The 27623-nt window shown below is 43.7% G+C and overlaps 1 protein-coding gene across 4 annotated transcripts in view; it reads right to left on the bottom strand.

The window, feature by feature from the left end:
* BIRC6 (baculoviral IAP repeat containing 6) overlaps positions 1-27623 on the bottom strand; it is a 1722273-nt gene that overhangs the window by 354043 nt on the left and 1340607 nt on the right. For all 4 annotated transcript variants that reach the window (XM_069234691.1, XM_069234693.1, XM_069234692.1 and 1 more), the window contains 2 exons: positions 24275-24404; positions 345-476 (listed from right to left, as the gene is read on the bottom strand). In XM_069234691.1, the coding sequence (XP_069090792.1) occupies positions 345-476; positions 24275-24404 (262 nt within the window). The remainder of the gene's footprint in view (positions 1-344; positions 477-24274; positions 24405-27623) is intronic.

Genomic DNA, 27623 nt, shown 5'->3' with positions numbered 1-27623 from the left:
CTGGCCAACATACAAGTGTTTAGCTTTTATTTAGAACCACAATGCTCCCCCCTCTAAGGTTAATCTGCTGAATATGGCTGTTGATCTTTTTGCTGCTTTTCTGTCATACATTTTTTCCCCCTTCAAAAATGTTTTGCTTATACTGTATTTGGCGTATTAACCTTTTTGTTACCCAGTTTGGAAATAACAAAAAATAAAAAAACACAATTGAACAATAACATCTCATGGCAAAAGTGACATTTTGTCATTTTGTTGCATAGGAACAACTTGCTGTTTACTAGGTAGAGGTGAAAGTAATGAACTAACCAAACTCATGAAGTAAAGTTAACTGAGAGAAAACCTACCAGATGCTACAACAACACAATAATTGTCCTCAAATCCATTTTCTGCTTTAACCTTTTCTTTCTCCTCATGGTTTTTCTTTTCTTTGTCATCCTTCTGCTCGTTTATTAATTTTGCTGTTATACTTGGGGTATCTATGGAAAATAAATATAATAGTCATTTGTGTAGTTCCCCTGCAATTTTCTGTCAATGTAAATGAAGAGTAAATCACTAACACATAGGATTTCCACAGTTCAATGACATTCCTACATATAGGTTTGGAAAAAGAAGTGATAAATAGGCAGAGTTAATCTGGAATAAATGTTCAACAGTTATTCATAATCTCGAAGATCAAAGTTTCGGCATTCCCTAGCTCCATCTCCGACATGCACTGCGTTCTCCCAAGAAAAGCACAAGTGTAATCATAGGGATACACTTCTTATAAATCAACTGCCCTCAAACTCCCTATTCTCCATTAATTCTCTTCGGGATCTACAATTATATTCACACCTATATTATGCTTGACTGACTACGAGAGGGCGATGATGGGGATAGAGCAGCTCTCAGAGTTCTGAAGTTGCATGATCAATTGTCCTTATTTCTTAAAAACTAGTACTACAGGTATTTTCTATAAAATGTACAACTGTATTTAAAATTTTGCCCATAGATTAAAAAGTGACATAACAATAAATTGCTTATTTGGAGAAGCTTTCTTGTGGAAATTTATCAATTTGAAAACGTGTTTATTAAAAAAAAATAAGTGTTTTGGGGATCGAACACGTGGGGAGATATTATACATTTATGAATGACAGAATCTAATGCTGGAAAACCAAGGCTTTAGACAGCATGGTAATTCAGAGTACAAGAATCAACCTTTCCTTTGTGAAATTACTGTCCCCCCCCGCAAGAAGATGCAAGACACTACTGACAGCACAAATGCTAGTTTTCAAGAAAAACACCTTGTAACATGGATTGAAAAATGACAGTCTTGGGTGTGTACAACGGCCATTTGAGTTTGCACTCATTGGTAGAAAACTATCTGCCAGAAGCCAAGCACATAAGATAAACAAGTTATTGTAACACTAGCTCTCCATCTTTGGTATCTTTCATGGCGTCATATGCTATTTTCGGATACCCTACAACCCTCAACGTCAGCGGTAAGGACCAAAGCATTGAAATACTTCGACCTGTAACCCATAACATATTTTTAAAAAAACTCAATGTAAGGCAAGCAATCTATTCATTGAGCAGTGTATAACTGAAGGTTACTCACAGAGTTAGTCCTTAGGTCGCTGCAGGTATACAAACGGTATGTTCTTCACAGAATGGTGCCTGACTAAGTGCTTTTGCACCCTTCGAGCTTAGCCTCAGAGCAAGTTATTCCATCCACTTACATGTCCCATTCCATCTGCACTCCACCATCCCCTGTAACCTCAACTGTCTTTTCTTCAACTCATTTGTAAACTATATTATGGACAGCACCGAAATAAGGAGATGGAGAGTAGATCGACTGCCTGAACAGAGCAAGGGACAACAAATATAGAATTTAGTAAAGTGAATAACTTACATTTATTCCTACATTCTAGTCCTTACAATTCTGTGAGCTAAGATATAGCAAAGCATAATCTGAAAAACCGCTTCACCAAAGTTGGCGGTATGCCTGGTTGACAAACAAGTGAGTTCAAGGCAAGGTGACTCATTTATAAATGGCTGTACTATCATTTTGGCTCAGTCCACAGTTACTTGACTGCCTAGAGACACAACGTTCTGGTGGCAATATGTCTCAAGAATGCCTCCAGAATATGAGAGGTACTGTATTTGGCTAAAGAAGCTTCAGTAGTCCCTCTTCCAAATGACAGCACCCAAAAAGGCAATCAACCTTGTGCAAGAAAGCACTTTCAACTGTAAGCATAAAACCATAAAGCATTTTTAATTAAGGAAACTTTGGAAAACTTTCATCCATCAGAGTAAGGATTCAGAACAAAGGATTTACACGCATCTCTGTAAAATAAACTTGAGACAAAAATGATTGACAAATCTTTACAAATTTCATTCTCCACTGACATTTTGTAAAACTCCTCAGTAAAGGTATCCTACAGCTTATATTCTTTACGAGCCTACATTTTAGCCACTAATAAAAACTTTTGTATTTGTCCAACTTGACATCAAAGAAGGTCCTGGCAGAAATATTTAAGCTTGATTATAGAGGACCACATTTAAATCTAAAAAATGAATGACGTTTCCTGGTAGGGAAAAGTCGGAAGGCAGCCTTCAAAATGTAATTTAACGATCTTTAACTATTTATTGTCTATAAAGCTCCCTGTCTTGATTTTACAAATGACATTAAGCGATGTGTTGCTTAGCTAAAGGTCAAGCTGTGCTTCTTCCCTGGACTGTTGCTTTGTCGCTCATTTGCACAACTTTAGTTTTGTGTTTTTGGTAATAGACTTGATGCAGAAACTATGGCCACCTGTTGCTTGCGGAGCCAAAATAAACTTGCTTGCTTTTTACTAATCAAAGTGTTAAGGGCCTGGTCAGCTAAGGAAGAGGAGGACTTAAATAGTTCAGCTCCCAATACACCTATTAAGGTATTCTGCAGAGACTCACATTTTAGTTCACTCTTGTGCACTGGAGGAAATTGTACCCTGACTATGTAAGGGAAAGATTATCAATAGTGCAAGCAGTCTTCAAAGCCATTTAAAATATAAGGAAGAAGATCCCAAACATTTCTAAAGGAGTTCACAGCCATTACCTGAGCAGAGGAATTAAAGGTTTGCGTGAAATCTTTCTGAAGGATTTAGCTCTCACTTTTCTTCACTCTCAGGGAAACAGAGGATTGACCATGCAAACTTTGCTATTCAGCTCATACTTTACAAAGATTCTTGTTGCATTTACTGTTCTACACGAGACTCACCCATAGGTCAATACTTCTTTAACTTTTGCACCACTTGATTTGCAGAAACTCAACTTTTTCATTATGTACTTATAGCTAACACAGAATCCTACGGATGGTGAACCTTCATAAAATGCTGGTTTAGATCCTCAGGTGCTTCTGTTGAGCCTATTCTAGCAAGGCTGAAAGATAATGAAGGGGAAGCTTAGTTTGCTTGTGGGAATTCAAGATTGCTTAAGGTTTAGCAAATTGATGCAGTCGCACTTTGCTTTCCTCATTTCATTGTGTTGCTAGTGCAATATTTACTGTATGGATCAAGCAGGCATTTGCCATTGTTAATGCTAATTCATGTCTATCATTAAATATCAAACAGAATCCTGTACATCTGCAGTTTGCGTCACGTTATATTCTTTAAAGTGACATTTGCACATTTATGTCATTCCTGCCTTGTTTTTGCGAGACACTAAAAATACGCAACTCTTTATAAAAACATATCAGCTAAAAATAGTTTCTCAACATGAAGTTCAGTTCTCATTCACACTGGGAATGATGAAGCCAACTGAGTTTGTGCTTCTCAAAGCTCATGACTTTGGATAGAGCATGAGCACCTAAAAAAAAAAAAAATCACCTTTCAGAATGTCTTATCATTAGATACTTGTGGCAAGAGAGCACAAGAGGTCCTTTCTAAAGGGTCACCACAAACGTTTTGCCTTCCTCCTCCTACTTCTGCTTGATTTTTTCTCTTGTTGGCCTTAGAACTCTGTGCACGTTAACACTGCTAACCAGTGTTAAAGTGCTTGTGTTCTCTCCCTACAATATGGTTTAGTTGGTGTATACCCAATTGGCATATTTAATTTACTCGTAAGTCCCTTGTAGAGTGGTACATCATACATCCAGGGCCTGTAAATTAAATGCTACCAGTGGGCTTTCAGCACTGTTTGTGCCATCCACCTAAGTAGCCCTCTATATTGCACTCTGAATGCAGTCACACTGCCATGTCAACTAGGCATTTAAAACCATTGTCAAGCTCTAGATTCCCCTCCTATTAAACATGTCACCCCTAAAATAGGCCCTAGTTAGCCCATATGGGCAGGTGCGGTGTAAGTTAAAGACAGGACATATACTTTTTTTTAGTTTTACATGTCCTTGTAGTGAAAAACTCCCAACTTTGTTTTTCACTACTGTGAGGCATTGCTCTCTTATAGGATAACACTGGGGATTCCTTAATACACTTAATAAGCTGTAATTCCTAAATGAGAGGAGTTTGATATATCATGTTTGGTACCTACTAACTTGCAATGATAAACTCTTGTTAATGGTAAAGTAGAATTTATCATTACAAGTTTGAATATGCCACTTTTAGAAAGTTAACATTTTCCTGCCCTTAGCCCTCTGTGCCTGCAGCCTGTCTTGGGTCACAAGACTGGATATAACTGACAGTTAGGACTTTGTGAATTCCTCCCAGAGAGTCACACAGTAGTGGGATTAGCAGAGCCTGAATGGCTCAACTGGCTTGATGGAGTGGGGTAGAGCTAAGCACAGCCCCACTGACACCTGACTAGTCTATGCCCGGTCTCCTCACACTATGGCCTAACAACTGTATATTGTCACTGCAATCAGCTTGGAGCCAAGGCAGGGGAGTCAGGAAACTCCCAGAACTTCAAAGTAGATTTCTAGAAGCGTGTCCCACCTTCTAAGAGCAGAGTACCAGGGTATAAAAATAGGGCTCTCTGAACCACTCTTCAGTTCACTAATAGACCTGAGAATGGACTCTTAGAACACTACCTGCTGCTGTGACCTGCTGTGCAGCCTACCAGTCTGCTGCTCTACTCGGCAGGCCTGCTGCTGCGCCCTGCATTTTCACCTGCACCCATGTCTGCCACAAGTAACTCCAAGGGCTAGTTTGCTGGCCTCCTGTTTAGATTCACAGGGACATCAGAGGGTCCCACCATCTTGAACCCGTACCTAGATCCAGTCTAAGTGAGTCCTGAACATCCCAAGATGTCTCCATCTACTCCTGGACACTTAGTTGTGAAATTAAAGGTGCCCAAATGGGAAATTTTCAAAACTGAGGACTTGGCCAGAATTTGGCCAAAAGGTGCTTTGAGAACCAGGAGGAGACCAGGACCAACCTACTCGCCTATCCGCCATAGATGGATCGCTGGTCAGACTGACTTTGCAGCTTCTCCTGCTAGGTTCGTCTCCACAGCAGTAAATTCCGTTTCAGCGGTCTTTCATCAAAGAGGCAGCTGACCCTGTAGAACTATCTTTGGCTACAGCCTTCTGCTTCGTCCCGCCGAAGATTTTCAACTTCTATTTTGAGGACTAGTTCCCTAGGTACAAATCTTCACAAAGGCTTCACTCCACGGCTACCCAACAACGCTCCCTCCCTGGACACTCCTGCAGCCTTGCCCCACTGAACTTCTACCTTCTCAGAGACTTTTTCTTCAAAAAATTGTATAGGTTCAGTTGTCCCAACACACTTCATGTATCCGAACCATGTTCTATGGCAGTCGGCCTTAACTTTTGACTTTGCCCCGGTCTAACATGACCAAATGTCCAGGGTTAGCGCTTTTTGCTTTTAAGCACAATTTTAAACTTTAAAAATTCATAACTCTAGCTCTACTGATTGGATTTTTGTTGTTTTGGTGTCAATACGCTATTAATATTTACTCTATTGTTCTAAATAAGTTTGGGATTCTTATTGTGTTTTCACTTTATTAGTGTTTGTATGCTGCATAAATACTTTACACAATGCCTCTAAGTTAAGCCTGACTGCTTCTTGTGCCACGCTACTCAGGGTTAAGCACAGAATAATTTAGTGGCTTTTTGTGGTTCCCTTGCAAGGGATTGTGGCACTTGCTTTATGAGAACTCACATACCAATGAACCAACAACACAATTTCTCACAAGGACAGACTGGTGACACAACTGCTTACTCAAAATGAATAATATAGTTACTGTAAACAAAAAAACTCTTTGGAGGCAGCAACACTTTCTTTCATCACTGGCATGAATCAGGCATGAGCTGCACAGTTATCTACCAGCAAACTAAGAGTTGACAGCATTAAAGACTACAGCCCATAGGATACTTTAGCATCTGTCACCCGGATAGAACAAGCACAAAGAATTAAGTAATGGTAGTGACTTTCAGTTGAGGTAACTTCTCATGATCTTTAAGTGCCATTTCCAGACTGTCAGGAGGCCAACTGAGATGAATGATGCCATCAAGTCCATTAATCCAGGCAATCATCAACAAAAATGATGCAGCAGATCAAGTACAACAAACAATATCAGAACTGTGACTTGATCTACAGGGGAAACTGGAAAACCATCACATATAGGGAGGAACAAGTCTTCAATACTCTTTGGCTGGAACACCAAGCACCCAAATACACGCAGGCTCTCCAGTTCCATGTATAAACTGTTTTGGGACTGGACCGCAGAGAAGTGTAATTACTAAAGCCCACACTTCAACATGTGGAAGCAAAGTAAATAAAATAAACACTGGGATAACAAATCTGATTTGTGGGTACCACCTCCTTTGATAAGCTTAGTAAAGTAATTGTTAAATTCATGGATTTCAGGACTCTAAAACGTATATCATTTTCAAAGGAAAAAGAAGATGGTGATTTACAACACTTCCCACCACAGTTCATAATTGGCCAGGATATGGTATGGCATCAAAAAACTGTCACAGCTTGACAAATCACTCTTGGTGCCTCAAGTGAATCAAACTACTGCTGCAAGCACACCAAACTAATGATGCTGGTGTCCAAGAAAAAATAAATGCAGCACATGCAGATAATTTTAACATAATAATGTAGCTATTTCTTTGTAGACGGAGGATCATGTGGTGAACAATCACAACTTGCTGCAAAGTGCTTTCAGATCAGCAAAACTATAGCATGATCACACAGAAGGGTTCCCCCACACCCACATATAAACTTGAATTAAATAGGGGCAGGTCAGTCTATTATATGTTTCAGCTTCAGATCTGTGACTAAGGCACTTGTTATCAAATGCAGATCAAAGATTTGTAAATTTGAGCATTTGTATACTACTTTAGAAGAGATGCAGGAAAGGGCTTTGCAGTGGTAAAGGTGATGCTGAAGAACTACTTTCCTTCGGTAACGCTCTACCTTTTGAATACTCTATTTAACTGCATCTTCTGAATCCCCAAGCACCAGACATGATCTGGAGATTTTTCTCAGCATTGCTTGTGTGGGCTGGTAGGTGGCGTCATGCAGCTCTTTCCGGCCTTAAAAGTGATGCAGGAGTCACATATACACACCAGCTTTGCACAATGACGTCAGTTTCTTTTTTGACTCTGTCCACGGAGCTTAATAACTAATCAGATGCGACAGTCAGCACATCTCTATTTTGGTATCTTTTTAATGATAATGAAGAGTGTCCATTACACAGAACGGAAAGGAGGAAATGAAATGAAGAATATGGAAAATGTCACTTACCCAGTGTACATCTGTTCGTGGCATTAGTCGCTGCAGATTCACATGCTGTGCATAGTCCGCCGTCTGGTGTTGGGCTCGGAGTATTACAAGTTGTTTTTCTTCGAAGAAGTCTTTTCGAGTCACGAGACCGAGGGACTCCTCCTACTTTGGTTCCATTGCGCATGGGCGTCGACTCCATCTTAGATTGTTTTCCCCGCAGAGGGTGAGGTAGGAGTTGTGTATGCTAGTAATAGTGCCCATGCAATGGAATGAATAAGTATGTACAAAATGAAGGTTAAAGTAATATATTTACAAATGTACAAATGTTGAAGAATTACTTCCAAACGGCTACAGGCTGCCGGGGAGGCGGGTGGGCGCATGTGAATCTGCAGCGACTAATGCCACGAACAGATGTACACTGGGTAAGTGACATTTTCCGTTCGGTGGCATGTGTAGCTGCAGATACACATGCTGTGCATAGACTAGTAAGCAGTTATCTCCCCAAAAGCAGTGGTTCAGCCTGTAGGAGTGGAAGTAGTTTGAAATAAAGTTCTTAGTACGGCTTGACCTACTGTGGCTTGTTGTGCAGATAACACATCTACACAGTAGTGTTTAGTAAATGTATGAGGCGTAGACCATGTTGCTGCCTTACATATTTCGTTCATTGGAATATTTCCTAGAAAGGCCATAGTAGCACCTTTCTTTCTGGTTGAGTGTGCCCTTGGTGTAATAGGCAGTTCTCTTTTTGCTTTAAGATAGCAGGTTTGGATGCACCGTACTATCCATCTGGCAATACCTTGTTTTGATATTGGATTTCCTGTATGAGGTTTTTGGAATGCAATGAATAGTTGTTTTGTGTTCCTAATTTCTTTTGTCCTATCAATGTAGTACATTAGTGCTCTCTTGATGTCTAATGTATGTAGTGCTCTTTCAGCTATTGAATCTGGCTGTGGGAAGAACACTGGTAATTCCACTGTTTGATTTAAGTGGAACGGTGAGATAACCTTTGGTAAGAATTTTGGATTTGTTCTTAGAACGACCTTATTCTTGTGTATTTGAATAAATGGTTCTTGTATGGTAAACGCCTGTATTTCACTTACTCTTCTTAGAGATGTGATGGCAATGAGAAATGCAACTTTCCACGTTAAGTATTGCATTTCACATGAATGCATGGGTTCAAAAGGTGGACCCATGAGCCTTGTTAAGACAATGTTGAGGTTCCATGAAGGAACAGGTGGTGTTCTTGGTGGTATAATTCTCTTTAGGCCTTCCATAAACGCATTAATGACAGGTATTCTAAACAGGGAAATTGAATGAGTAATCTGCAGGTAAGCAGATATTGCGGTGAGATGTATCTTTATGGAAGAGAAAGCTAGATTAGATTTTTGCAAAAGTAGTAAATATCCTACTACATCTTTTGGAGATGCATGCAATGGTTGAATTTGATTATTATGGCAGTAATAAACAAATCTTTTCCATTTACTTGCATAGCAGTGTCTAGTGGAAGGTTTTCTAGCTTGTTTTATGACCTCCATACATTCTTGTGTGAGGTCTAAGTGTCCAAATTCTAGGATTTCAGGAGCCAAATTGCTAGATTCAGCGATGCTGGGTTTGGATGCCTGATCTGTTGTTTGTTTTGCGTTAGCAGATCTGGTCTGTTGGGTAGTTTGACATGAGGTACTACTGAAAGGTCTAGTAGCGTTGTATACCAAGGTTGTCTTGCCCATGTGGGAGCTATTAGTATGAGTTTGAGTTTGTTTTGACTCAATCTGTTTACTAGATATGGAAGGAGAGGGAGAGGGAGAGGGGGAAAAAGCGTACGCAAATATCCCTGACCAATTCATCCATAGAGCATTGCCTTGGGAGTGCCGGTGTGGGTACCTGGATGCGAAGCTTTGGCATTTTGCGTTTTCTTTTGTTGCAAATTCATCTATTTGAGGTGTTCCCCAAATTTGAAAGTAATTGTTTAGTATTTGGGGGTGAATTTCCCATTCGTGGACTTGTTGGTGATCCCGAGAGAGATTGTCTGCTAGCTGGTTCTGGATCCCTGGAATAAATTGTGCTATTAGGCGAATGTGGTTGCGAATTGCCCAATGCCATATTTTTTGTGTTAGGAGACACAACTGTGTCGAGTGTGTCCCCCCCGGTTTGTTTAAATAATACATTGTCGTCATATTGTCTGTTTTGACAAGAATGTATTTGTGGGTTATCATGGGTTGGAATGCTTTCAACGCTAGAAATACTGCTAACAGTTCTAAGTGATTTATGTGGTACTTTCTTTGATGAACGTCCCATTGTCCTTGGATGCTGTGTTGATTAAGGTGTGCTCCCCACCCTGTCATGGAAGCATCTGTTGTTATAACGTATGTTGGCACTGGGTCTTGGAAAGGCCGCCCTTTGTTTAAATTTGTACTGTTCCACCATAGAAGCGAGATGTATGTTTGGCGGTCTATCAACACCAGATCTAGAAGTTGACCCTGTGCCTGTGACCATTGTGATGCTAGGCACTGTTGTAAGGGCCGCATGTACAACCTTGCGTATGGGACAATGGCTATGCATGAAGACATCATGCCTAGTAGTTTTAATACTATTTTTGCTTGTATCTTTTGTGTTGGATACATGGCTTGTATGACCTTGTGAATTGTTTGAACCCTTTGTGGACTTGGAGTGGCTATCCCTTTTATTGTGTTGATTGTCGCTCCTAAGTATTGTTGTGTTTGACACGGCAAAAGTTTTGACTTTGCATAGTTGATGGAGAAACCCAGCCTGTGAAGTGTCTGTATGACATACTTTGTGTGATGTGAACACTTTGTTAGCGTGTTGGTTTTGATTAACCAGTCGTCTAAGTAGGGGAACACGTGTATTTGCTGCCTTCTGATATGTGCAGCTACTACTGCTAGGCATTTTGTAAAGACTCTTGGCGCAGTTGTTATTCCGAGTGGCAACACTTTGAATTGGTAATGTATTCCCATGAATACGAACCTTAGGTATTTCCTGTGCGAAGGATGGATCGGTATATGGAAATACGCATCTTTTAGATCTAATGTTGTCATGTAGTCTTGCTGTTTGAGCAGTGGGATTACGTTTTGTAATGTGACCATGTGAAAATGGTCTGATTTGATGTAGGTGTTTAGTGTTCTGAGATCTAGAATTGGTCTTAGTGTTTTGTCCTTTTTCAGTATTAGAAAGTACAGTGAGTAAACTCCTGTGTTCTTTTGTGGACCTGGTACTAATTCTATTGCGTCCTTTTGCAGTAATGCTTGAACTTCTAGTCCTAGAAGATCTACATGCTGTTTTGACGTATTGTGTGTTTTCGGTGGGACGTTTGGAGGGAATTGGAGAAATTCTATGCAATAACCATGTTGGATAATTGCTAAGACCCAAGTGTCTGTTGTTATTTCCTCCCAAGATTTGTAGAACTGGCTTAGTCTTCCCCCCACTGGTGTTGTGTGAAGGGGTTGTGTGACATGTGAGTCACTGTTTATTTTGAGGGGTTTTGGGACCTTGAAATTTTCCCCGGTTTCTTGGGAATTGTCCCCCTCTGTATGGTCCCCGAAAACCTCCCCATTGATATTGTCCCTGGTAGGTAGGTGGTCTTGTTTGTGAGGTGCTGGTTTCTGTGGGTTGACCTCGAAACCCTCCCCTAAAAGTAGTTTTACGAAATGTGCCAAATGTGCCTCTGCCCTGCGGGGAGTAGAGTGCGCCCATGGCTTTGGCTGTGTCGGTGTCCTTTTTTAATTGTTCAATTGCTGTGTCCACTTCCGGCCCAAACAATTGCTGTTCATTAAACGGCATGTTAAGCACAGCCTGTTGAATCTCGGGTTTGAACCCAGAGGTGCGCAGCCATGCGTGTCTCCTTATGGTGACTGCAGTATTTATTGTTCTTGCAGCTGTATCCGCTGCATCCATAGAAGAACGTATTTGGTTGTTGGAGATATTTTGTCTCTCTTCAACCACTTGTTGCGCTCGTTTTTGGAACTCTTTGGGGAGGTGTTCGATGAAATGCTGCATCTCGTCCCAATGAGCCCTGTCGTATCGCGCTAGGAGTGCTTGAGAGTTGGCGATGCGCCACTGATTTGCAGCTTGTGCTGCAACCCTTTTCCCAGCTGCATCGAACTTGCGGCTCTCCTTGTCCGGAGGTGGTGCGTCGCCTGATGTATGCGAGTTGGCTCTTTTACGAGCTGCTCCTACGACTACTGAATCTGGCGCCAGTTGTGATGTAATAAAAGCAGGGTCTGTAGGCGGTGCTTTGTATTTTTTCTCCACCCTTGGAGTTATTGCTCTGCTTTTAACTGGCTCTTTAAAAATCTGTTTAGCATGCCTTAGCATTCCCGGGAGCATGGGAAGGCTTTGATAATGGCTATGGGTGGAGGACAGGGTGTTAAAGAGGAAGTCATCCTCAATAGGCTCCGAATGTAGCGATACATTATGAAATTCGGCTGCCCTGGCTACCACCTGTGCATATGCTGTACTGTCCTCAGGTGGTGAGGGCTTAGTTGGGTACGATTCAGGGCTATTGTCCGATACTGGAGCGTCATAGAGGTCCCATGCATCTGGATCATCTTGGCTCATGGTGGTATGAGCTGGTGAATGTGGTGGAGTTTGTGCCGGTGATGCATGGGTTGACGGTGGCGAAGAGGGTGGTGGAGTTACTTTCTTTACCACCTTTGCTTGTGGCTGCTTGTCTTCTTGTTGGAAGTCAAGTTTTCTTTTTCTCCTGATTGGGGGAAGAGTGCTGATCTTCCCTGTATCCTTTTGGATAAAGATCCGCTTTTGCGTGTGATCTGGTTCTATTGTTTGTAATTCCTCCTCAAATCTGTGTTTTTTTAGTTGGGTGGACAGTCCTTGTTCCTCTGAGTAAGAACTGGTTTTCGGTTCGGTTGCCGGGTGTTTTGGCACCGAAACCGTGACTTTTGATTTTTTCGGCAACGACAAGATCTTTCTTCTTTTCGGTGTCGTGCCTTCTCGGTGCCGAACATCTTCGGTGCCGTTGTCTCTGTGCCGAGCAACTTCGGTGCCACTATCTCGGTGTCGACCCTTTTCTGCACCACTCTCTCGGTCCCGAGATTGCTGCGTGCCTGTGTCTCGACCTGAGTCGGACGACTTCGGCACCAGCTCGCCCTTTTTCGGTGCCGATGGAAGGTCACCTACTTTATGGGTTAAGCCATGGCCTGTTGGCAGTGGCGTCCCCTGGGCTTTCTCTGTTTTTTCGTGTGATCTTTGTTTCGACGTCTTACTCACGGTTGGTTGCTCTTCGACGTCGAATTCTTCGGAGTCTGAATCGGGGATGGAGAATGTTTCTTCTTCCTCCTCCTCAAACCGTTGTTGTCCTGTCGGCGTGGACGCCATCTGCATCCTCCTGGCTCTTCGGTCTCTGAGCGTTTTTCTCGACCGAAACGCGCGACAGGCCTCGCACGTATCCTCCTTGTGCTCGGGGGACAGGCACAAGTTACAGACCAAATGTTGGTCTGTGTAAGGATATTTATTGTGGCATTTAGGACAGAATCGAAACGGGGTCCGTTCCATCAGTCTCGATGTTGCACGCGGTCGGGCCGACCAGGCCCCGACGGGTGATCGAAATTACCCCGAAGGGCTACCGGAGCTTCTTCAAGATTCGGTGTCGATTTGTCTAATCTAACCCGATACCGAACGAAACAATACCGACGGATTTTTCCGAGATTCTGACTAACTTTCCGACCCGAAACACGGAGCGAAAAGGAACACGTCCGAACCCGATGGCGGAAAAAAAACAATCTAAGATGGAGTCGACGCCCATGCGCAATGGAACCAAAGTAGGAGGAGTCCCTCGGTCTCGTGACTCGAAAAGACTTCTTCGAAGAAAAACAACTTGTAACACTCCGAGCCCAACACCAGACGGCAGACTATGCACAGCATGTGTATCTGCAGCTACACATGCCACCGAACATGGTTATATAGAGTATCCACCAAAGGTAAGTAACTTGTTCTTCTTATGGATACTTCTTACAACAGTTTCCTCACCTTTACAATAGATATCAAATCAGTACTTCCAAAAGAGGCGAGTCTGTGAAATGGCTCAAACCAGGAAATCTTGCAATGCAGAACAGGCAAAGTGCCCTTCAAACCATACCTTGCTATCAAGGCAGTAGTCATTTGTTTATCTATTGAGCGATGTCCATGTTAGAGCCTGACAGACTTCCAGAACAGTCACTCTGCGTGCTAACGCAGTGGCAGCTGCTTTGGCTCTAGTCAAATGAGCCCTCAAGCCATCTGGTGGGTGCTTCTTGGCCAATGCACAGCATGTGGTCTATTTCCACCCTGCTTTACCCTTCTATGCCCAAACTAACCCCTCAAAGAACTGACTTTCCACTTGATGGTCTTTGGTACGATCTAGGTAAAAGCTCTTTTGGGGCCCAAGCAGTGAAGTCTCTTCTGATCTTTTGAGAGGTGACGAGAAGCAAAGAATGCAGGAAAGGGATGGACTGTCTGACATCAAAAGGGATGTCAACCCTCAGCAAAAAAGCCACTCTAGTCTGCAACACTAGCTTGTCTGGGAAAATGATGGTGTACAGAGCTTGGAGCTCCCTCACTCAATGAGATGTGGTTCTTATTAGGAGGTAGATTGTTTTGAGAGCCAGTAGACACAAAGAACAGCTGTCATTAGCTTAAATGAAGTACACATTAGGAATCTGAGGACCAAATTAAGGTCCCACTGTGGCACTACAAAAGGTTTGGGTGAGAACATGTGGAGCAGAACTTTGCGGAAATGCATCACAACAAGGGACTAAAACAAAGATGGTTGGTCCGGTAAACATAAAAAGACTTAAAGGGCTGACAAGTGACCTGTAGCTGGGCCCACAGCAAGACCTTCCAGACCCAAAGATAGCATAAAAAGCAGACGATTCAACAACTTTCCTCTAAATGGGTCTGCATGGTAGGAACTGCACTGAAGTAATAGCCTGTCAGAGTTTTATCGTAAGCAGATTTTGCAAATGGATGTCTGGCTGCTAGAATGACAGCCACTACTTAGGGAAGGAAATCGAGGCAGTCAAATGTAACTCCTCAATCTCAAAACTTGGTTCTGAAGATTGCCAGGCCCAGACACAGGTTCCTACTCTTCCCCAGAAGTGGCAGCCTTATCGGAGGACAGACATTCATTGATAGACATTTTGGGAACCAGATTCTCTTGGCCAAATCTGGAGCCACTAGGATGACTTGGGCCTGTCATTCAAAATCTTCTTTGGAACTTTGGAGACAGTAGTGTAAAGTCTTACAGTGTTACGGTGTTGGTAGGTGGTCTCATTCAGCTCAGAGTAGCATTGTTGTCTGTGTTGGAAGTGACATTTGCGGCACCTATACAGGCACTACCCCAGTTTAAAAAACTAATTTTGTGTCTGTTATTCCGTATGATAAGCACAGGGACAAAGTGGGGCGGTGTTACTAGTGTACTAGGGTGAGGTCCTGAAGGATCTCTTAGATGTGAGAAATACAGGTCACACCAAAGGGGGGGAAGGCCGGGTCAGTAAGGAATCTGCAGCTAGACAGAGTTTGCACCACATAAGGCATTACTGAAGGTAAGTAACTTGCTCATTTGATAGGAGCCTTCTAGATGAAGATTCATTACCCTACAGTAGATACCAAAGCAATCTCTAATGGGAGGTGGGCCTGCTGACTATTACACTAAAAATTCCTGGAGGATGGAATGGGTGAAACTGCCTATCTCGCCAGACATGACTGTCTACGCAGTCATGTTGAGCAAATGTGTGCAGCAATGCCCATGTAGCTGCGTGATCGATGTCCAGAACTTAAGGAAGCAAGGTTGTCACAGCTTTAGCTCTGGTGGAATTTGCTTCAAGCCCTTAGGGGATTGTTTCTTGGCCACTGTGGATCACATTTTGATGCAAAGGACAATCCTGGAGATGGTTTTCCTTTATTCATACCCACAGTTCCAACAAAAAGTTGATTGTCCACCCTCAAGCCTTTTGAATGATTGATGTAGAATGACAACACTCTTTTTGGAACCAGATGGTGGAGTCTCTGCTCTTCCTTGCTAGGGTGAAGTGGGGCGAAGAAAGTAGGCAGTGTGATGTTCTGCCTGACGTGAAAATGTGTAACTACCTTTTGGAAGGAGGCACTGGTCCTATGCAGCAGGTTATTTGGGAAAAAGGTTGTGTACGAGGGTGAAGGGAAAGCACCTACAATTCACTAATGTGCCCAGCAGATATTATAGCCACACGAAAGTCTGTTTTGATGGCAAGCAGTTTCAGAAGTCAGCTGGGCATGGGCTCAAATGGTGAATTCATTAATGAGGTGAGAACTAAATTCAGATCTCGTTGGGGCATGATGAAAGGTGTAAGGGGGAAGGTGCTGTAATCCTTTCAGCAAACAAATCACAACAAACTACTTGAACAGGCAGGGTTGATCAGGCAACAGCAAGAAGGCTTAATTGGAGCAAAGCTACCCTTTATCTGTGCCCTGGGCAAGGTAAAAGAAACAAAAGGACTTGAGCCAAGAGTGCAGAAAGGATCAGTTGATCTAGCAACACTCCAAGCCACAAATGTGTCCCAATCGGCAGGTGTAAATCATTTTGTGGAGGGCCACCAGGATGACATCAAACACTTTGGCAGGGAGGTCAATTGCCATCACTCAAATGCCACACACGTAGTTTGCGAGTGTGCTGGTTCGGCTGCAGGACCCTGCTCTGTTGTGGTGACAGGAAAGCCTCCCATAAGAGGCATCTTGTTTGAAGGACAGACGCTCACGTTCAGGAGTACTGGATAACAGACCCATCCTGCCCAATCCAGAGCCACTAAAGAAGACGTGAGCCCAGTCATTCTCGATCTTCTTCAGAACTCTGAGCAGGAGTAGTATCGCCAAAAAGACATACAGGATTCCTGAGCTCCACTCGAGATAAAATTTGTCTCTGAGCGAGGGTCTTCTTGGAAACTCCAGAGTGCAACAGTGCTGACATTGCGCATTCTCTGTGGTAGCGAACAGATATAACCAAACCTAATCCCAGTCTCTGAAGATACCTTGCATCATCTCTGGATGGAGAGGCCATTCATGATCCACAAGGCATCAACAGCTGAGTTAGTTTGCTTTGGTGTTCAGAAAGCCGACCAGATGTTGAACTGGCATTTCAGCCTTGCCCAGAGACACAGGGCCTTTTGACACAGCGCCCATGAACCCCACCCCACCTTTCTTGTTGCAAAACCACATGGTGGTGGTGGTGTCTGAACTTGCTTTTCCTTGATTGAAGGAATGTTTTCAATGCCAGGCGATTCGCCCTCTGTTCCAACAGGTTGATGTATAGCTGAGTTTCCACCGGAAACCAGAGTCCTTTGAGCTTCACCTCTTCCAGATGGGTATCCAATCAGAAGTGTTGTATCAGTCACTACTGTGAGCTCTGGATGGGGAAGGGAGAGGAGAATCGCCACTGACCCAAGTGAGGGTCGTGAGCCACCACTGCAAACTTTTGCAAGCCCAAAGCACTGTATCCAGAATAGCTCAGATGAAAGGGAGCATCTGAGAGGGAGTCAGGTGTGACTTTGGCATGTTAATAGTAAACCCCTAGCATACAGGTCTGCCATACTCTGGAGGTGGGCGACAACTACTTGAGGAGATCCCGCCTTCAACAGCCAGTAGTTTTGATAGGTAAAGTCTAGAACCCCTGTCCTCTACAGATGTTGTGCAACTACTACCATCACCTTGATAAACACCGGAGGGTTGCTGGGAAGGCTAAAGGGGAACACAGTAAACTGATAATGCTTTCGGCCTACTATTAACCGCAGGTAACCTGTGAGCAGGCAGGATGGGGATTATGGAAGTAAGAGTCCTGCAAATCCAGCGCTCCCTTCCAGTCTCCTGAGTTGAAGGGAGACAGTACCGGAGTTAAAGTGAGCATCTTGATTTTTTCTTCTTTCAGGAAGTAGTTAAGAGAGCGTAGGTTCAGGACAGGATGGAGGCCTCCATTCTTTTTCAACACCAGGTAGTAGAAGAATAGAAACCACACCATACTTAGATAGAGCCAGTCCTTCCTGCTTTAAGAGTGAAAGGTGGTTCACTGTCAGCTGATCATGGGACGACAGAAAAGGTGGTGGGGCCTCCATTCTTTTTCAACACCAGGTAGTAGAAGAATAGAAACCACACCATACTTAGATAGAGCCAGTCCTTCCTGCTTTAAGAGTGAAAGGTGGTTCACTGTCAGCTGATCATGGGACGACAGAAAAGGTGGTGGGGTCTTTTGGAAAAATAGGACCTAGCCCTGCTTAACAACGGGAGGCACCCATTTGTCCTAAGTGATCTCTTACCATTGGGACAGGTGGTGTCGAACTCTGACACCAACTGGGTGCTCATGACGGCATGAGGGCACATTAAAGAGGCTTTGAGGTTGCAGCTTCCAGGAGTTTGCTGGCAGATTGGATCGATGGAGCCATTTCTGGTAAAGGACTGAAATAACTGTTGGCCATGGGGCTATGAGGAAAAAGACACGCCTGATAGCCCCTACTACAGACACGTAAGGTGCGTAAGGCGGAATGTGACTGTCGCAGAGCCAGAGTGAGCCCAAATGACCTAGCGGTGGCCCTACTGTCTTTAAAGCGCTTAAGTGCAGAATCTGCCTTGCCGCTAAAAAGGCGAGCGCTGTTGAAGGGCATGACAACAAGGGATACCTGAACATCCCCCCAAAAGTTAGGTGCCCTCGGCCAGGCATGGCATCAGAGCACCACAATGGAAGCAATAGTAGAGGTATAGGCCTGGACCTCCAGGCTCTCGGGTGCAGTGCTAGGTGAGGAAGGCTGGATCCCAGGGAGCCGTAAAATGGCAGAAGGATATAGTCTTGTGTACAACAGTGCCTGTGCAAGACTTGACCCAGGCCCAGAGTACAACATCAGTGAAGGCTTCACTGAAGCGGAGTAAGGCTTCTGAGGGGGGCAGCCCAGGTTGAAACACCTCTGTCAAGACATTGATCAATACCCCAAGCATCGGCAGCTGAAGGTCCAGGACCTTGGTCACCCTCTGGACCACCATCGCAGATGAAGCCCTCATTTCCGTAGCCACTATGGGAGGAGACAGGAGGCCAGTATCCGGTGAGGTGTCCTGGACAATGGCATCAGCCAGGTTTCCTCATACCAGGTGTCGTCAGCCATGGACTCTGCTAGGTGGATGGAATAGCCATGGAAATCCCCAGATCACCTCCATTTGAGTTCCTCAGAGGGCCTTTCAGAGAAATAGGGCTTAATCTTCAATTCAGGCTGTGTGGGCCTGGTCGCCGCCAGAACCGACGTCAGGAAACACTGGTCAGGCTCTGTATCGGAGCTGGGAGTCACAAATGATTCGGCGCCACTGGGAACAGAGCCACTGGAAAAGTTCCTGGCAGAGGTCGCAAAGATGCTGCATGGGTCTACAAGATCTACAAACAGATCCCAAGGGGACTTGCTGGTGTAACCCTAGTAAGAGCTTCTTCCGAAGCCATGGGGCCCAATGGCACAGCAGAGGGGTTCTACCGCACAACAATGAGGCTCACAGCCTCATAAAACTCTCAAAGTTGGGACGGGGTCGCTCTGGGAAACTCAGGGAAGTGTGGAACAGCCAGTGTCGGGTGCAGGCTTCACAAGGACAACCTGGGCGTGGGGTCTAGAGTTGCGGCATCGTTCCCACACTGCGTCCAAGTCTAAGAATGCTTCGATATCTTGGATGACTTCTTGTGAGACAAACCTGAAGAAGTAATGAATCGCCAAAATGATTAGCACGATCATCTCGAAGAGTGGTCCCTGGACCTCCCTTGCAAATGGGACCTGGAGCCGGGCGGAGTAGTTTGGAGAGCAGCAAGAGACTTCACTCACAGATGGCCTTTGGATTAATGATCCTGAAATCCGCATAGGCTGTGAAGTTGTGGTCCCATCATTCCAGGCACCAGACACATTAAGGGGGGGGGGGGGGTTCTGTTGCAGACACCACAAGGCTTGAAATCAGTCAGGTTCGTCAGGGGCATAGTTCAAAAATAGGTGGAGAAAGGCACACTGGCCAAATTCGACAAAATGGATAAGAAATTCAGTCAAAACTTGCCTGATGGGAACTCGTTCGGATCCACATTGATGGCATGGAAAAGAAGGAACTGAAGTCAGCACATTGGGATGGCACCTATATAGATACCGCACACATCATGGACAATGCCAATGATGAGACGCGGGGCAAAATGACTTCACCTACTGCTGCACAAGAGGACTGTTCAAAAAAAGTTACAGCTAGTCTGAAGCATCAGAAATATTCCTAAGTAAAGAATCTGGGGATAGATGTCTCTATCAGATGCATCTATCTCTAACATTGGCTCTGGTTGGGGAAGTGAAAGGGGGTCTGCCACTGGTTCAACTGAGGTTGTGAAGCCATCACTGCAACTCTTTAGCAGTACTCTCTGAAACCTTGACGAAAACCGGTTCCCTTGGTTCGTGGCCCACTGAGATTTGGGGTTGCACTATATAGACTGTATCTGCCACCTGGCATAGTAGACTAGCAGGATGCCAAGAACCCTCAAAGTCACTCTCAATGAGACCCGGTCTGAAACATCACAATCATAGCTCGAATGTCCTGGACTCGTGATGAAAGGAAGACCTGGAATTGCACTATATCCAAAATAGCTCCAATTAAATGGAGCCTTTGTGAAGGACTCAGATAAGATTTGAGCTTGCAGACTGAGAACCCCAAAAGTGTCAAAAGTAGGGTGTAAAAAGTAGGATGTCTTTGGCTGGCTGTGCTGAGCCTACTCTGAACAGCCAATTATGGAGAAAGGGGAAAACTTGTATTTCCAACCTCCGAAGATGGGTGGCAACCAAGGTCATCACTTTTGTGAGCACCCGATGGGTGCTGGTGAGACTGAATCGGAACATGGCAAACTGAAAATGCTACTGGCCTACGTTGAACCACAGGTAAAAGATGTGGGACAGCGGGACGGGAACCTGAATTTACACATCCTGCAGGTCCAAGGAAACCGTCCAGTCGCCTGGATCTAGGGCAGACAAAATTTGGGCCAGTGTGAACACTTTGAATCTGTCTTTACATAGGAAAGCATTCAGAGGGTGGAGATCTAAAATAGCACGACGGCTCCGACTCTTAAACTGCATAAGGAAATAGGAGGAACAACAACCCGTCCCTATTTCCAAGGTTGACATCCTGTCAATGGCCCCTTTGCTTCTAGCACCTTTTGCAACAAGATGTATAGGTGCGCCTCTGAAGGCAGCTCCGATGTGAGTGGAAGATCAGGTGAGTTGGAAAGGAATGAAAGGGCATACCCTAACGAATGATCTGTAGGACCCATTTGTTAAACACAATCCTTTTCCACCCATAGTGATACTGTTGGATCCAGCTTCCTACAGGGTGGTCATGTGTCATTAAGAGCTATTTAAAGCTTGGGGACTGATGCTGCAGGTTAGGAGACTGGGATTATCACTGTCCCTGGTGAACTGTACACTCTCTGGCTGAACCACATTCCCAACCCGGAATAGACTAGGTTGACTGTTGTGGGAAGGCCTGGGGCTGCATGTATGCCAGCCCTCTGGAGTACCTTTGTAAGCCCAAAATAGTGAGGCAGGCATTGAAAGGCACAAGGAACGTGTTGTGGCTCGACTCTCCTTAAAGCATTCCCGGGCTGAATCTATCTTCCTGCAAAACAGACAAGATCTGCCAAAAGCATGCCCGAACATCCCCAGAGAAGCATGTAGATCTCACCTACATGTGAAGACGGAGCACCACACCGGTGTTGACTGCCCAACCTGAGTAGTCAAAGTATCCAAGACAGACCTAATGATGTATTTGGCTGTGCACCCTAATTATTCTCAATAGTTTGAACCAGGGAGGCCATAAATATTTTATCAACTGCAACAAGAGCTTGCCAATCATGTCTCAGAGGACGCAAGTTTATTGGCAGAGTAGGCAACAGGCTTGACGGACCTCAAGTCCAGGCAAGCTGATGAGAACATCCATTTCCAGAATCCCTCAATTTTTTGTGGTTCATTGTCCAGGGGAAAGAACTGCGGTTCACCTTGCTGGTGGAGTCCTGAACCAGCAGGCTCTCTGATTGTATGATGAATCAGAAAATCAGGTTTGCCTATTGCCAGTCTGTGGCACCTGGCAAACTGTGTGCTCACAGGAGAGCAAGAACAAGACCTTGTCTAACTGCCCATCAATGAGTCAGTAACAGCTTCAATGATTAGTACCAAAGTCTTAGAGGAACCCTATCCAGGCTATAACACCTCTGTTAGGACATTAGGCTTTACCTCCACAGAAGGGAAATGCACGTCCAAACATCAGCTTCACCTTAATCACCATCACAAAGGAAGGACTTTGCTCCTATCTTAGTCCAAGAGGAGGAAACCAGCCTGTATCAGGAGAAGTATCCAGCATACTGGCCTCCTGCAGGTCCATTTGTAGACATCACCATTAGCAAGCCATCCCCATCATCTTCATTGTACTCTGGGAAGGCTGACTCACTCTGATCTGAGTCAAAACTAAAAAATTGGTGGAGCACCTAAGGACGGCTCAGTGGCATAGGCAGTGTTCTATTTGAATCTGAATGAATTAGAACCAGGAGCATTAAACTAGATTAGGGACATGACCCCAGTTCAGGCACAGATGAGTTTCAACTCTGAATCAGACACTACTATTGGTAGACAATCCTCCCCACTGGTCCAGGTGCGGCTGGCATCAAACTCAACAAGACCCACACAGATTTTGGCATTTTACATGAGGCTAGCACCGAGGCAGAATCGGAAAGGAGAGACAGCTCTAGAGGCACAGAACACATTATCTACTGATGGTAACAACTGGAGGCTCCTGTGGATACTTGGGGCTTAAAGTCATAACATAGTAACCAGAAAGAGTGCTAAAGACATGCAACATGTTCTCCACAATTTTTTGCTATATTGGCAATGACTGAATCAGGACCTATTGTGGAATTGGCTCCTCAGTGGATCGGAAGCAAGACCGAGTGACATTGACCACTTCCTTACTTCTCTGTGGATAGAAAGAGGTGAGATGGGGTCGGGTCCCACTAGGCTTCCTTGTGTTTCCTCTTAGACTTCAATATAGATTTACATGAAGACTTTGAATGAGATGAGGACCTGTTGCAAGAACAACCTCAGACGCTTCTCAGTGCTACGAACTTTTAATAGGAGCGGGACTTGCACAGTTTCTTCCTTTCTCTGGTGATGTACAGCTTCGCTTTACATTGCTGCATCACTGTCTGATTCATGAAGGTGTATTCCTCACACGAGTTGAGAGCAGTGCCAGGAGCCCAAACACCTAAGGCACACACCTCTTGCAGGTCTTTAACAAACATCGGTTTGTTACAGTCCTGGCGAAAATTAAATCTTGGAGTTTTAAGAGAGCACATAGTTCCCTTGCACACTGGTTGAAGAATTATGAGAAAAATCTTGTCAATCTGACAAGGAAAAAGGGGAGTTTAACTCTGGATAAGCGTTTGAAAGCACAGGAAGAAAGGAATGCATGTCAGCATAGAGGGAAGGTGCTTGTATCTGGCTCCCAAATTGAAGAACGGACAGAATGAAGTCAAAGCAGAGCTGGATAGACCCACGTACCAGTACACAAGAGCTCTTGCGCAAATATTTCCAGATTCAGTCAAGTGTCTGTGGATAGTCTAAAGGCAAAGAATCTGTGGTTAAAAGTATCCATAAGAATGTTGAATTTTATCTCAGAACAAAACTGTATATTCATTTAATACATTTCAAATCAGAACTCCTACACATAAAGGGAGTATGAACTTAAATAGTTGCATTTGTGGGAAGTGTGGTCATACTAAACTCGCAAAATGATAAAGTGGGGAAAAAAATCAAGTTAAAAAAATGATATATTGCAATAGGATATTGAACCCTATTTGACAGCAAGGGTGAAAGAACACAAGCAAGCAGCTGAATGTCAATTATTGACACTATCCCAGTTAAAGCTGACACTTTTTTCCAGTGTTTCTTTTATAACTTGAATATAATCCATCTTATAATGGACTACAACTGGACCATATCAAAGCTTGCTTGCCATTGCCATGTGGGCTAATTCAGGTGGGCTAGGTTCACTTTCCCAGCAATCTTAAAAATGCATACAGTAGTAAAGCTGATTCAAAGGGAATAACAGCACTGAACCTTACATTTGTATTTTTAGTTCGCATAAGCACTTGACTATACACAATTCAAGATGTGTCATTTAGGGGGCTAGGTATGAAAGTAGGGGTAGTTCAAAAGATGGCTATTCGATATAGAAAGAAAATATTTCCGTAGCCTGAAAAAGTCATTTTTCAAGTGAAAATAAACATACTCTAAAGACCAAACTAAAATACAGGTGAAACCGAGTTTATAACAAACGTTTTTAAAAACTGGAAGACATTTGTCTTACAAAACAAATATTATGAACATGTAAATGTTACTAGCAAAAAATGCTATCTCTCTGATACCGTTTCTGTTTTGGTCAGTATTTGAATGGGGATTTCACATACCTCAACAGCGCACTGAGCTGTGGACACACACTGTCTGACAGTGATATATCAAAATCAAACTGAATATTGAAATTGTAAACAGAGGTGCTTTCTCTGGTTAACCATAAAAACATGCATGCAATTACAAACTTGCCTGAGACACGGTCAAGTACTTCAGCCAATGTTGTGGAGACGGGCAAGTGAATAGTGCGGAATTTGTGTCCTGCTCCATACATTGGATGCTGAATCACATGGCTGGTAGCATTAATTCTACCTTTATACAGCTGCAAAAGAAAATCAGGAAATTACAGCTTTATATTACACAGGTTCAAATAAAACAGATCTACTCAAACAAATTGAACTATGTCCATAACTTATGTTGGTAAAATGTTTTGTGTCATATTTTAACCTTTGCTGCAGATTCACCATCCTTACAAACAGACTGCAAAGACAGACTTAAGTTGCAGAGCTTCTAACAGCCTTACAAGTGGACAAAAAAGGTGCAAAAGTTGGTTTCATCGAGTTGAATAGGGCCATTCATGTCATGTGAAGGCAACATTCAACTTCTAAAAAGACAGTGGCTGGGCCTCCAACACATCAGTGCCAATGTATTTTTTTCTACACAAAAACAGAAATTAAGAAAAATATGATTGTTTAACAAAATACCACTATGGGGCCATGCATAGGTCAGAATGTGCTCAGTCCTCCGTACAGCAAAGGCAGATTCTCAATTCCGGACCGTGAGCTGCATAAGAGCAGTTTGAAAGTTACTAGATAGATGCATTGTCTTTTCTGTTTCATTCCATAGTGCAAAGCATCAAATCCTCTTCCTCTTCTGCTACAGTGTATGCGCTTCAGTTGCCTAGGCTGATTGCCTATGATGAACCAGAGGCATATTTCAATTAGGTCTGACTTCGTCCGACCACTTTCACAGGCACAATACTTCACTTCCCAGGTCCACACCTAGCCAACAGCCCACTGTTTCAACATCGAATGAGACAAAAGCACACAAACAACCTAGAAATCTGTAAAATTCAGATTAAAGATATTTTCATGAAGACCAAGAGCTTTCTGCTACCCAAATAGAAGAGCTAGAGAATGTCTCCCTTCACAATTGGTTCCATTATTCCCACTAGGGGGCTGGGCCAGGCGGCGTTTCCCTCATTCCTCTTGAACCTCAAGTTAGTGCAGCATTTCTTAGCTCATCTGCTAGTCATGCCTTGTCTCTCACATTTATTTATAATTTACTTACTCACACTAGAGATGTAGAGACATTAAGGTCAGGTCTGGGTGACACTGGGGTTTGAGGGGACCAGGGCACATGCACTAGTGCCTATTCAGCCAGGCCCAGTGCACTTCAGAGTCAAAAACATAGCAGCACCAGTACAAAAATTGGGGTTGATCCTGCAAAAAAGATTCCTTTCCTTAGAAACAAGAAACAGGCTTTGTGTTAAAAAAAAAAAAAAAAAAAAAAAAAAAAAAAAAGATAGTCTATAGACTTATATGGAAATACAAGAGTGCTCTGTCTTTGTGGGCCAGCATGCATGGTTCTTACATGGAAAGAGCTTGACGATTACTCAACCTCCAGAGAGAAACAGAGATAGCAACATGGTAAACTACGTTTCACAAGAGTAACTGAAGAGAGCACAAAAGATGCTACTATTTCCATAGTGAGGACTATACTGAGATCCCACAGAGGAGCTGAGGGTACACTGGAATGGATAACCCATTTCAAACAAGTCTTTATGACAGGGATTCTTAATCAAGAATTAAGTTGTCTATATTGGAGGTATGCAGCCGCTGACACTAGATGTTCACATATAGAGGTGTAAGCCAAACCTTTTTCTAAATGAAGCAGGTAGCGGACAATGGCTCTGCTTAAAAACAACTCAATTGGACCTGCAGCAGTAACTCTGGGTAGAATCACACCACCTTCAATTACAAGTGTGTTTATACCAGGAATTCTCATGTCCACAAACTCTGGAAAAAATAGTTTAAGGCCTGAATACACAGGACCTTATTCTCAGCCTGACTCTTGCAGCAGCATGGTGAATCACAAAATGCTCTTAACTGACAGATGGCTGCCCTGAACCTAGAGGTCTCCACCTCAGCCAACTGTCCCTCTTACCCACAGCTCTGCCTGGTGTCACACTCTGAGGATGAGGAAAATACCAGTGTTTTCTTCCCAGAATGGGGAAAAATGCTGGTTAAACATTCCAGTGCTTCTGCTTCTGTGCAGTTTGTCCTCATCCCGGAGGGAAAACTCAGAATTACTGGTTTGTGGTAGGGGATACTGGCTGGAATCGGGGATTACAGACCTCCAGTGTCTGTGCAGCAAAATGGCGCAATTGTAGTCAGGGCAAATGTGTTTAACAGTGACTGCGAGAAGTTGTATGTTTTGAGTAATACACTAAATGGCAAAATGTTTCAGGTAGCTGGATAAGATGCCTGCATAGTAAGTGTTCCATCTTCCTTGAGAATCTGCATACATTTGGTGTGATTAGAGTACGTGTTACTGGTAACAGCATAAAAGGCATCATTAGTAGGGGGGGAGCATATGCAAATATCTCTAACCAGTGTATATGTAGGACATTCCACAGAGAAGGCAGATGTGGCCTCTTGGTTGCACATTTTGAGCTCGAGTGAGTGGTGAGCATATCTATCACTGGTGTCCCTCACTGGTGAAAGTATTAACAGAGAACTTGGGAGGTTATAATTTACTAAAGAATCACCTGATGACTTCTGGAGCCGAGATAGGCAAAACAATTGTCCACTTAAAACAGATGCTCCTCCAGTAAGGGTATGTGATGGCAGTGACCAATGGGAGACTGTCAGAGCCATTTTCGATAACTGTGGTGAATGTGAGCACCGTAAGTTGTATGTAATATACTGCAGCTGGACTGTCTGCAAATTAATACAGCCTTGTTGTGAATTTCGGTTTGGAACATTCGGAGCGCAACCTGAGGTGCTGTGAACTTCAATACACTGATATGTACTAATAACTCCTAATGGGACTCAATGGTGATATTGTTCATGTAGCCCCCACAACATGTAAGGGGATGGCCGTCGTGACGGTCACATGAACATGTGGGTAAAGTAACAAACTGTTGAGGAAGAAGTTCACTTATTTCCACCACTGCAGTCTGTGCTTAATTCTAGGATCCAGCGACACTAGGTCCTGCCAGTCCCTACGCACTTGTGACCATTTTCTGGCAAGAATTCCTGCAACAGACGCCTAAATAAGCATGCATTTGGGACTAATGCAATGCAAGACAATCATTCCTTGCAGTTTAATGATCGTTCTCACTGTCCGAGGGTGTGACATTTGGTGAAGGAAGAACTATCTCTGATGGTCCAACACATGGTTTTCCCTTGGAGAGGCTTTGTCTGGAACTGAATTCAGAGCAACTCAGAGCAATATTTGTGTCTACTGAGGACAAAAGTGTGATTTATTTTACACTGATGCAGAAGTAAAAATGTTTGCTGAGTGCAGGCTAGACACT

The sequence above is a fragment of the Pleurodeles waltl genome, chromosome 5, assembly GCF_031143425.1.
Source record: "Pleurodeles waltl isolate 20211129_DDA chromosome 5, aPleWal1.hap1.20221129, whole genome shotgun sequence".
NCBI lineage: Eukaryota > Metazoa > Chordata > Amphibia > Caudata > Salamandridae > Pleurodeles > Pleurodeles waltl.
Note: the sequence above shows the minus strand (reverse complement) of the source record. Positions and strands in the feature narration are given on the sequence as shown.